This window comes from Phodopus roborovskii, unplaced genomic scaffold (assembly GCF_943737965.1).
Source record: "Phodopus roborovskii unplaced genomic scaffold, PHOROB, whole genome shotgun sequence".
Lineage (NCBI taxonomy): Eukaryota > Metazoa > Chordata > Mammalia > Rodentia > Cricetidae > Phodopus > Phodopus roborovskii.
In genome coordinates this window covers 10,909-23,874 of record NW_026125021.1, presented here as the reverse complement: position 1 = coordinate 23,874, position 12,966 = coordinate 10,909, and the positions used below count along the sequence as shown (strand labels likewise).

At 41.5% G+C, this 12,966-nt stretch overlaps 1 protein-coding gene and 2 pseudogenes across 1 annotated transcript; 1 reads left to right on the top strand and 2 right to left on the bottom strand.

Moving 5' to 3' along the window:
* Positions 1-2,785: 2,785 nt before the first annotated feature.
* On the bottom strand, positions 2,786-4,077 carry LOC127222009 (ribosome biogenesis protein WDR12-like; annotated as a pseudogene).
* Positions 4,078-4,452: 375 nt separating this feature from the next.
* Positions 4,453-5,391, top strand: LOC127223552 (olfactory receptor 1A1-like). Its single transcript, XM_051186554.1, has one exon. The coding sequence runs from the start codon at positions 4,453-4,455 to the stop codon at positions 5,389-5,391; it is 939 nt and encodes a 312-aa protein (XP_051042511.1).
* A 6,166-nt stretch (positions 5,392-11,557) lies between these two features.
* Positions 11,558-12,496, bottom strand: LOC127222745 (olfactory receptor 1A1-like; annotated as a pseudogene).
* Positions 12,497-12,966: the final 470 nt, after the last annotated feature.

The window sequence follows — 12,966 nt, the reverse complement described above, 5'->3', positions numbered from 1 at the left end:
ATTAAAATTTATTAAAGAGAAGGCACAATTTACTTATTCATTCTCCATGGGCAGGTGATTTCTAAGTTTCTCATGTAGCAGTCACATCTTGTAATTGTCCACATGTCAAGGCTTTCTAGGAGCTACTGGAGTGTCGCTATGTGAAGGATCTGATTTGGTTCTTTTACACAAGGAAATTCAGTTTTTGCTAGCACTGTTTATTGGAAGTCTTTTTTCTCCAATGTGTATAAACTGATTTCTTTGCAAAAAGTTAAGTGGTTGTAGTTGCATGAATTTATATCTCAGTACTCAATTCTGTTCCATTCATTTATGTATCTGATTTTGTGACGGTATTGTATTGTTTTTATTTCTATGGTTCAGTGATACAAGTTGAAATAAGTTACTGCCAATGATTCCTTTATAATGAGGGTCTTTTGTGTTTTCATATGGATTTTTGAATTAATTTTTTATTTATGTGAAGAATGGAGGTGCATGTTTGATTGTCAATCTACTGAATTTTCAGACTGCTTTAGGTAGGATGGTCATTTTCAAAACATTAAATTTTCTGATCCATGACATGGGAGGTCTTTCCATCTTTTAGTATCTCTTTCATTTATTTCTTTAGTGTTTTCAAAAGTTCTTAATAGTTGTATTTCTCTTCTTCAACTATGTTTATTCCAAAGTATTTTATTTTGTTTGAATCTACTTTGAATGGGATTCACCCCAGATGTCTTCCTTAGTATATTTGTCACTGGTATACAGGAAGTATACTGATTTTATAAAGTTAATTTTGTATTCTGTTACTTTATTTAAAGTTCATCAGCTACAGGAGCTTTCTGGTAGACTCTTTAGGGTCTCTTATTTATAGAGTCATATAATCTACAAATGAGGATACTTTGATTTCTTCCTTTCATATTTTTATGCCTTTGATCTTGTCTTATTGCTCTAGCTAAGACTACAGTCACTATATTAAAAGGCTAGAGAATAATCATTATTTAACTTTAGAATAGAAGTACTTTAGAAAAATTAGCAGACTAAGTAAGATATCTAAGAGGACATTAGCAAATTGATCACAAACTGTTAAATGACTTTTAAAGAATAACAAACTATTTTCCTTTATGTAAGAACACAAGTGTTTCGTGTGTGTGTGTGTGTGTGTGTGTGTGTGTGTGTGTGTGTGTGCATATGTTGAAGATCCCTCTTGTATGAAGCAGTTAGTGATGCAAGCTCATCTTATTATGTGATCGTATCATCCTATTCATTATCTTCAACATTTCCAAACTGTTAGTACTGGAGTGTGGAGGCAATTCCCAACTAGAACACATAATTGGATTGGCTGGAACTCAGGCACATGACTGCATCTCACTGCAAAGGAGACTGTAGTTGAAGTTATTGATAAAGAAGAGAATAACATGGATATGACCAAGAAGCTAGTAGTCTCTGTCATAATTAATGCCTAAGAGCAAGATAAGGGAAATTGGAGGAGACTGATAAATTGGTTGAAGAAATATTACAACATTTCCAATAGAAAAATATGATAGTCTAGTCCACTAAAGTTTATAATTATAAGAAAATTAAAGTTTATAAGTTATAAGTTAAAACAACAGAAATAGATTGGAGAGTTTATGGAGCAGTGGTGGTAGCAAAGAAATAACTAAGAACAAATAGAGAAGACTAGAGGGAAAGTTCTAAGTTGTGTGTAATTGAGAAGCTGCTAAAGGGAAATGTATGAAGCAGACAGAAAGTTTACTTTGTGAATGGGATGGCTGGGAGGAACATTCACTGAACTTTTATTGGTAGGACTTGAATTTAGTGATCCTTATGACTTACAATCTTCCCATTGAATTGCATTCACGCTATGCACTGGGGTATGAGATCACCCCGTGTTTGGTCAATGTCAAAGATAAATTCTAGGTTAGCTTTTCCAAGGGGACATTTGGGTTGGAGTACATGATTGGAGTCTTCCAAAAGGCCGTCTTTATGATGATTAGTGAGATGAGTGGGATTCCAACCTTTCTCTTAAACTGTAAGGCTCTGGAAGACTATGTCCTATATGTTGAATAAACAAGAAATAATTCATATTTGTCCCATGTTTATGAGGCAGGTTTTCCTCTGAGGCAAAATATGAATCTAGATCATGCAATGTGAACTTTAACTATGAAATAATCAATCTTAGATGGTGCTGTGTTGGTGTTGGTAGGGAAAATGAACACTTCTGATCACAGAGTCCTAATTTCTTTTTTTTGTAATATATTCTTTTATAACACTTCAAAGGCAAAATTTTAATTTCAAACCAGTATTTTTTTTTTAAAGTATGCCTTAAAATTCAATCAAGTTTTTGGAATCTACATAGGTTAGAGAGAGAATTCAGGCCACATATTTACTATATTTTATAAACAGGAAAGACAAGTGATAGTAAAATGCAGCTATTATAAAAGATGAACCGTTATATACATATTAAAGGGCTGCTCCCTGTCTCTGCATTGACAATGGTAGTGGTGAATTAGCCACTAACATCTTTCTTTTTGAGCCAGGACATGTAATCCTGGCTGTCTATGAATTCATTATACAGAGGGGATGACCTTGAACATCTGATTCTCTTTACTGCTAACCTCTCAGGTCCTAGGGTTACAGGAATATAGAATCACACTGAGTTTCTTTCAAAGTGTTAGAGAGAGTACTCAGGGCTTTTCACATTTTAGGCAAGCCCCTCCCAACTGAGCTACATCCCAGCCCTCTACAATTTCATTCACATTGTTTATGACACAACAATAAGACACTAAATAAAAAACAACCCAACAAGAAAGTCTTTGATCAATCATTCATTTTCAAGCCCCTACATGGGAAGTTGTAGGTGAATATCTGTAGGAACACAATTTGTTGTCTGCTCCTTCACTCAGAAGTAGCCCTGTGTCTGTCCAGGCCACAGTTAGAACTTTATCTTCATGAGCAGCCAGATCATAGAGAGGGGCCTTAGCACTTCTTGTATCCCACAGCTTGACAATGTTATCTAAAGAGCCTGAAATCAGCTGCTGTTCATGGGTAGGAGACCACTTCACTGATGTAACCCAGCCTGTATGTGAGGTGAGGGACAGTGACACCAAAGAACCATCTTTAGTTCAGGGATCCCACAGTCTAATATGCCTATCTGCGCCCAGATGCCAAACGTTTACAGAGGGGAGAATAGGAAATACAATTAAACACTTTGTTTCCTGTCAAAGTTGACTTAAGACCACCAGACTCAGCATCCCACACTCTAATTGTGTGATCCCAAGATGCACTGCAGATTTCTTCGGCATCTGACCAAAGTACTGAGGAAATTGCTTCTGTGTGGCCAGAGAGTGTCACCAAGGGAGTCCTTGTTAGTCCCAATTGCTCTGTTTTCTGTTTCTTTCTTGGCTGATTTGTAGATTCTTCCATTTCATCTTCTTCATCTGTAGGGACTATAGACCAGATCTTTAGCATCTTATCCCAGGAGCCACTGCAAAATTTAGTTCCTGAGCTATTGACTGCTATAGAATCCACACTCCCAGCATGACCTCTGCAGCAATGTAGGGCTTTTACTTTGTTTTTCTTCACATTCCATTCCCATAAGTGAATAGTCTGATCCACTGAGGCACTCAGTAGTAAGCAGGACAAACTGTCTTTTTTCACCCAAGCCACATCTTTTACAACATCTGTATGTCCCACAATTGTCATTATTGACTTTCCTTCTAAGGACCAGATCCGAGAAGTCTTATTATAAGAACCAGACAGGATCCATTATTCTGCCCCTTCAATTGAGCTTATCCAGTCATCTTGGAACATGCACTGCTCTGGCTGGGGTGTGGTGCATTTTCCCACATATTCTAGTTCCACAACCTCTTCCGATGAAATGTCTTCCAGTTCCATGTGTTTGACCAAGGGCATTCGAAGAAACTGGCCCTTGATAAGGAAATCGAACTCGACATGTTTGTGGAGCTCATTTTTTGTGCCCGGCAATTTATTGATGATGTTACTAAGGTCAGCAACTTCAGAGGCAGCAGGGATTGAGGAAGGGACATCATATATTGAATATTTCTTGTTCTCGGTGTAGAAATGTGCCTGGAGTTGTGCCATGGTGGAAAGGACAGAAATGAATGCGCCGACAACCAAGGAGCTCTAAATTAGACAAGTACGCGGCAAGCGCAGAGGATGGCAGGCTTCTGAGGTCTTCCGAGTCCTAATTTCTTAAACATGATTAGTTTTTATAGATAAATGAACATCTGTATAATTGAACAACAGGGATTTCTCCAAATTACATGGTTTTGAATTTCCTGGACTCAGATTATACATACATACATACATACATACATACATACATACATACATACATGTGTGTGTGTGTGTGTGTGTGTGTGAGACATATATAGCTGGATATGGGTAGTGCTAACATGTAGATAGTATTTATGCTAATGGTTCTGGGTTCCTCTCCAATTTCATCTTGAAGGAGCCATGAGAGAGGAGAACAAATCTTTTTCTACAGATTTCAACCTTCTGGGAGTTACCAGGCAGCAGGAGCAGGAAGATTTCTTCTTCATCCTCTTCCTGTTCATTTATCCCATCACAGTGATTGGAAACATGCTCATCATCCTAGCCATTCACTCTGACACTCGCCTTCATAATCCCATGTACTTTTTCCTTGCCAACCTCTCCCTTGTTGACATCTTCTTCTCCTCCGTAACTATCCCCAAGATGTTGGCCAACCACCTCCTGGGTAGCAAAGCCATTTCCTTTGGGGGATGTCTGGCACAGATGTATTTCATGATAGCCTTGGCAAACACAGACAGCTATATACTAGCTGCAATGGCATATGACCGAGCTGTGGCCATCAGCCGCCCACTTCACTATGCAACAATTATGAGTCCAAGGCCTTGTATCCTGCTGGTTGCTGGGTCCTGGGTGATTGGAAATGCCAATGCACTACCCCACACCATACTCACAGCTAGCTTGTCCTTCTGCGGAAACAAGGATGTGGCTAACTTCTACTGTGACATTACTCCTTTGCTCCAGCTGTCCTGCTCTGACATCCGCTTTAATGTGAAGATGATGTACCTCGGAGTGGGGGTTTTCTCTGTGCCGCTGCTGTGCATCATCATCTCCTATGTCAGGGTCTTTTCCACAGTCTTACGGGTTCCATCCACCAAGGGATTCCTCAAAGCCTTGTCCACCTGTGGCTCTCACCTGACAGTGGTGTCTTTGTATTATGGGACAGTCATGGGCATGTATTTCCGGCCCCTGAACAGTTACAGCCTGAAGCATGCATTGATAACTGTGATGTACACAGCAGTGACCCCAATGCTCAACCCTTTCATCTACAGCCTGAGGAACCAGGACATGAAGGCTGCCCTGAGGAAACTCTTCCACTGCAGCTCCTCCTCATCCTCCATGTGAGACCACACAGTGCATAAACTGTGATCCCCCTTCAGAATTACTAGGAAATCCAGCTCCAATATCACAGCTGCAAGGAGCTGCCTGTCATCTTTCCAGCTTGAAATCCCTTTCTTCAGCAGCTTTCTCATGGCTTGAGGAAGCAACTTATGGATGCACCAAATTTCAATGCATTCCTGCTCCTTTGGGCAGAGTGTAGCACTGGGTACAGTTCTCATCAGTCTACTAATCAGAAGAGTAGAATTAGGAATGTAAGTATTGACTTCAATATGTACAAAATTAGGCTGATACTATCTATTCTGTGTCATAGGATGCGGTTATGGTAGCTAATTCTTTATCATTGTTTGCATGCATATTTTATCTATTATATTTGATCACTCTGTTTGGCTTATAAACATGTGTGGGCAAGACCTGTGACAACATATGGCAGTTTCTTCACAATCTTTGATATACAAAGTGCATCAATAACTCTTAATGGACTTGAAATAAGTGGATGAAAGTACTAGTTTCATGGTTAGTACTAGTTATGGTTAGAGATAATGAGACCTGGCTTTAATTACCTAACCCAATAAATCTTTAAAGACCCAAACCTGTGGATGTGTTTTTGTGCTTCCATCACATTTAATATATTTCTAAGGCTCACCAGACTCCATAAAATCTCACTGAAATGACAGTAATATTTATTATCTTTAAAATAATTATTATGTGCTTTAATGATTCTAATGGGATTTTATTAATTATAACATTAAAGAAAAGTACAGTGGCTAAAGACTTGTAAGAAGTGAGAAAGTTTGAAGTGTTAGCATATAACTTTGTCCTCAGCATTGCAAGTCTAGACAAGAAGACCTTGAGTTTAAGGCCAGTGTAGGCTAAACTGAGAATTTAGGGCTAGCCTAAGACACTTAGTAAAATTTTGTCTAAAAAAAAATCACTAAACAGTCAATACAAAACCAATGAATCAATTTTTTTTTACAACTTAGAATGCAGGGAAACACAGGGAGATCATAAAGGAAGAACTCTGAGGCTAGCAACAGGAAGGCTTAGGACATACTGGGCTTGCAGCTAGGACAGGAGAAAGGAAGAGATGACATGAGACGGACAGCTGTGCCATGCCAGTTCCCTGGCAAGAGAGGCTAATTTAGTTAGACATGAAGCAACTTGGAACTAGAGGGTGGTTTCACTTTGCTTTCTTCCCTTCTCTTAAGCTCTCCTGCAACTCTTCATTGACTATGCCAAAACAGAAGTCAGAGGGTATGGCAGCCTATTGAGTCCACATGGATCAGCTTTCCAGAGTTCAAGGATGGTGGAGAGAGAAGTCTGGACCAGAGTCTGTTAGTTACTTTCCTCACTGCCATGAAAAAACACCCGATAGGTACAATTGTGGAAGCAAAAGTTTATTTTGGCACATAGCTTCGGAAGGCATAGTGATAGGAGTAGCTCCATCTTTGGCCAGGAGTACATGGGGTAGTTCACTGGTGTGGAAGAGGAGCAGAGAAACTGACTGGAACAAGAAGTGGGCCAGTTCTTTCAGAGATGCACCCTGTGCTGCCTGGTTTTGTCTGCCAATTTGATACAAGCTAGAATCATCAGAGAGGAAGGGGCCTCAATTGAGGAAATGGCTCCACAGGATCCAGCTGTAAGGCATTTTCTCAGTTTAGCCATCAGTGGGAGAGGGCCCAGCCCATAGTGGGTGATGCCATGCCTGGGCTGGTAGTCCTGGGTTCTGTAAGAAAGCATAGAGAACAAATTATGAGGAGCAAGCTAGTGAGCAGCATTCCTCCATGGCCTCTGCATCAGCTCCTGCGTCTGGGATCCTACCCTGTTTGAATTCCTGTCTTGAAGTCCTTCAACAATGAACAGCAATGTGGAAGTATAAGCCAAATAAAGCCTTTTCTCCCCCAACTTGCTTTTTTGGTCATGGTGTTTGGTCTCAGTAACAGAAACGCTAAGACACACCCATAGTGAGCTACTTCTGCCAGCTAAGTCCCACCTCCTAAAGTCCCCATAACCTTCAAATTAGCACCATTTTTCTTTCTATTTAAAAGAAAAATAAATATTTGATGCTGGTGAATTTCTTTCTAATTAAATTACACAGGTTGGCACATGCTCACACAGAGAAGTTTGCTCTGGGTTGGCAGGAAGAAGCCATTGGCCCACCCAGAGTCATTAATACTAAATGGTTGAAGATAGACATGTAAACACCCACTCAGCCCAATTTGCTTCTGTCCAAATGCCATGAGGCCACCATAGCCATGCAGATCTGAGTACACTGCACAGCACAGTGCCATGGTGGCACCCAGGTCTGAGCTGCACCCTGGGCCATGTCTGGGTCTGTGGACCTGCTGCAGCCATGATCTGTGTTGATATCCATGGTTCCTGGTACCATTTAAGGACAGGCGAATGCCTGTGATCTGGGCTACCACCTGGGGTCATGTTTTTGTCCAACAGCCACCTTGCAGCTGGGACAATGCCAATTTGAGTGGTCTGTTTAGCTACCTGAGGCAATGGTGGCATCCAAGCCTGGGATGCTACCAAGGACCATGTCTTGGTCTATGATTCTACCACAACTTGGGTCTGTGTTGATGTCCATGGCCCACATTGTCACTAAAGGCCATAAAAACTCCTGGACTCTGGGCTGCACCTGTGATCATGTTGGAGTCTGAGGGACATGTTGCTGTTGGGACCCTGCCAGCCTCAGTGGCCTGCACTGCCACCAGTGGCAATGGTGTCATCTTGGCCTGAAATGCTGCTAAGGCCATGTCTGAGTCCATGGTCAAACTGCAGCCAGCATCTTCATCTGTGTCTGAGGCTTTGGTTACCATCTGTTAGGAGTAGTTACCCCCGCTCCCCCACTGGCCTCAACCCACCATGGCGCCAGCCCCAATTAACACATCAAGACTCTGTATTTGATATAATGCTATTTGTCAGGTACTAGTTTCTTATTGGCTAGCTCTGTCTTAAGTATTAACCCATTTCTATTAATCTAAGTATTTCCATGTGGTCTCATCTTACCGGGGAGTGGGGCCGGCATCTGGTCTCCCCAGTCTCTCCATGTTGACTCCTCCCAACTCCTTCCTCTTTTCTCTTTGTCTCCTAGTCCTTCCTATCTTCCTTTCCTATTGGCCAACAGTGCTTTATTCATTAACCAGTATGAGAAACATATTTACAGAATGACATCTCCCATCATCAACAAAAATGCCATCAGGACCATGTGGATCAGGGTGGCCTGTGCTGACACCTGGGGCCTTATTGATGTCTGTCCCAAGCTGTGGCTGGAGGCCATTTCTGGGTCCATGGGCTTGCCACAGCCAGAGCCTATGTTGAAGTAGGTCTATGGCTCCTGTTGCCATTGGGGCCCCTTCACTGCCCAGGGTGTGAGTTACTACATGGGGTCAGGTTGGAACCAGGGGATCATTAGGATCTGAGATGCCTGCACTACTACCCAAGGCCATGGTGACATCTGGCCCCAAGTTGCTGCTGCTGATTGTGTCTGGGTCTGTGGTCCTATAGCAGCTGGGTTCCATTGCTCAGGTTGCCACAGGGGCCCATGCAAATCATGTGCTGAGCCATGTGTTGAAGTACAGGGTCCTGCTGAGCTGGCCCTATGCATCACTGGCCCATAGTGACCCCTTCAACCACAGGAGAGATGGCCCTGAACCTCTCTGGCCATGGGATAACAGATCCTGATGACCCTGGCACAGGAAAGCTGCTGCCATCCCCTAATAGAAGAACTAGTTCCCACACTTGGGAAAGCTCATCTCAACCCTCACCATAGGCCTGGAAGAGCTGGCTCACCTGAGAATAGTGGTTCTAGCCGGTAGCCTGGTCTGACAAACTCAGCTGCCATGCAGACACACATCCAGGTCTTGGAGTTGGCACACCCCCGACATCTATCCCACCTATAACCTGCTGGAGTGTATGAAGGGGCTGATACTATAGAACCATAGTTTCAGGATCTCCATGACTTGGGGCAACAACAGGATATCAGAGAGGGATTTTGGTGGGCTTCAGTATTGATGGTGTACCAGAAGCCAGAGGCATTAGACTAGACCAACAACTCATTACACAAAGGACATTTACAAGTAGAGTTGTTTGGAAACAGTGTCTACTGCATGATACACAGCAGCTCCCAATGTCACTAAGATGAATGAAGGAATGGTGGAGAGGTGCAAAAGATGGAGGAGGAGTGGAGTTTGTTTATTTTTAATCTTATTTTTATTCGTTTTAGCTTTCCTTTGAGGTGGACACTACAAGATTGAGGGGGTGGATACGGAGGGACCGAGAGCAGTAGGATTGGGGTGCATGAAGTAAGAAATTCCAAACAATCAATAAAAGAAATATAATAAAAATGAAAATGTATTTTACCAGAGAAAAATCAAAACTACCCAAGCATCTGTTCTTTTTCTATACCATCATATTACATCAGTTTATTCAGTTTGGTATAGTAACACCCACTTTTAAAAACTTTATTAGTGGCTATCTAGTTCACTAGTAGAATGAACATGCTCAGACTTGTTTTCTTGGGGGCCAAAAAAAATGGTTCAGTAGTTAAATGTGCCAGCTGCTAAGTATGATGAGTTTAATTTATTCCCACAACCCATGTGATGGAAGGACAGAACTAAATCCTGAACGTTGTCATCTGATCTGCACAAGCAACTTCCCTAATAAATAAGTGTAAAAACACCAAAGCAAAACCAAGCCAAACAAAAACCTGTTATTTCTTAAGGAAAGGAACTTCCAGAGATGGAAAGGGAAAAGGGGAACAAGTGAGACAGAATAGTTAAAGTAGAAAAGTTCTAACAAGACACTTTTTACAAGTTATACACAGTAATAAAATGAATAATAAAATAAATATTTTCTAGTTATGACACTAAGAATGAAATTATGACTGAAGTTCACTTCATGGCACTGGGATTAGAAAGCATTTCCCCACATTCCCTCCCAGTCTTCAAATTCACACACCTTACCAAATTATTCTGAGATGTAAAATGTAGGTTATTAACACTACTTACATTTGTGTCAAGAAAAACACCTGGAGGAGTATCAAATGTTGAGCTGTGAGATTTTGTCCCTGACGCTCTCATGCTGTGGCTGGAGGGATGGTTCAGTCAGTAAAGTGCCTGCTGAGGACCTGAGATTGGATCCCCAGAATCCACATTAAAAAGTCAGGTGTAGCAGTGTGCACCTGCAATCCCAGACCTTGGGAGGTGGGGACAGAAGCTTCTCTAGGGCTTGGCAGTATAGCGAAACTAGTGAGCTCCAAGTTCAGTGGGAGACTGCCTCAAAAAATAATGTAGAGAGTGATGGATGAAGACATCCTGATGTTGTAGATCTGAGGCCTGCACACACATGAGCACATATGAGTATGTACACCTACAAATGTTTACACACACACACACACACACACACACACACACACTCACACACACACACACACCCCTCTGGTGTGCCTTTAGTAATTTTCTGGCTTTGGTGTTTCTGGGAGAAATCTGAACTCAATTTGAATGTATATATTTCTTTAGCTAATCCTTATATTCCGAAATTGACATTTTATCCTTAAAAATGTCTTTTCAATCATAAATATTAATAAAGACAGTCCATGAGGACATTTGCTCTTAACTATTCTCCAGGATATGGGGAAGCTTTAAAATTTAATTTATTTTAACTGGTACTTCAGAAAACACAAATTGCATATATTAATAAAGCAACATGCAATCATTTGATACATCTTTCCTTTGAGTAATGTTTAAATCAGGTTAAATTCACCTCATAATATGTTTATGTCTTAAGTAAATTTTATTTTTAAAATTAATTTTAGATTCTGACACAAAGTAGTTGTTTCACTATGGTATTTTCATACATATGTGCCATTATACTTTGTTCTCAGTAATTCTAATCTCCATTATTCACCATTAAAAGTTTTGAACCCCTTTTTTTTTTCTTTTGGAAATGTACAGTGACTAGGAAGACTCCTCCCTGAGGACTAGCTCTCATATTATGAGATTGAGTTATTCAAGCTGCAAGGGCACAGAAATGTGTCAAAATCAGTTGCCCCCTCAGATTATCAAAAGGCTCTTGGGAGAAATAATTTCAAACTGGAAAGATGACAAGCAGATCCTTGCTGTTCAGTGCTTCTGATTGGGGACCATGGTGTCCGCAATGTGAGGGCTCACATGGAGGATGAGGAGAAGCTGCAGTGGAAGAGTTTCCTCAGGGCAGCCTTCATGTCCCGGTTCCTCAGGCTGTAGATGAAAGGGTTGAGCATTGGGGTCACTGCTGTGTACATCACAGTTATCAATGCATGCTTCAGGCTGTAACTGTTCAGGGGCCGGAAATACATGCCCATGACTGTCCCATAATACAAAGACACCACTGTCAGGTGAGAGCCACAGGTGGACAAGGCTTTGAGGAATCCCTTGGTGGATGGAACCCGTAAGACTGTGGAAAAGACCCTGACATAGGAGATGATGATGCACAGCAGCGGCACAGAGAAAACCCCACTCCGAGGTACATCATCTTCACATTAAAGCGGATGTCAGAGCAGGACAGCTGGAGCAAAGGAGTAATGTCACAGTAGAAGTTAGCCACATCCTTGTTTCCGCAGAAGGACAAGCTAGCTGTGAGTATGGTGTGGGGTAGTGCATTGGCATTTCCAATCACCCAGGACCCAGCAACCAGCAGGACACAAGGCCTTGGACTCATAATTGTTGCATAGTGAAGTGGGCGGCTGATGGCCACAGCTCGGTCATATGCCATTGCAGCTAGTATATAGCTGTCTGTGTTTCCCAATGCTATCATGAAATACATCTGTGCCAGACATCCCCCAAAGGAGATGGCTTTGCTACCCAGGAGGTGGTTGGCCAACATCTTGGGGATAGTTACGGAGGAGAAGAAGATGTCAACAAGGGAGAGGTTGGCAAGGGAAAAAGTACATGGGATTATGAAGGCGAGTGTCAGAGTGAATGGCTAGGATGATGAGCATGTTTCCAATCACTGTGATGGGATAAATGAACAGGAAGAGAATGAAGAAGAAATCTTCCTGCTCCTGCTGCCTGGTAACTCCCAGAAGGTTGAAATCTGTGGTAGAAGACTTGTTTTCTTCTCTCATGGCTCCTTCAGGATGAAATTGGAGAGGAACCCAGAACCATTAACACAAATACTATGAACATGTTAGCACTCCCTGTATCCAACAGTTTTCTCTCTCTATACCTGAGTCCATGAAATTCAGAGCCATATAATTTGGGGGGAAATTCTCATTGGTTCATGCAAAGGTGGTCATTTACTCCTGAACACTCACATCTAAGTAGCAAGGGAAAAACTCCAAGTCACATTTCCCCCATCAACATCTTCACATATCCATTAAGATTTGATAATTTCATAATTGAAATGTACATTCCATTGCCTAGTGTTTAAGTTAGGGGGGAAATTAAATATTAATTGCTTGTTCAACATGTAAAGCAGTTTTTCATTTTGTGGAGAGATCACAATTACAAATTTATTATACATATAAGGGCAGACAGCCCTTTTGGGGATGTTAACAAAGTATTTCAGGGCAAACAGCATGTCAGTGTAAGTGCT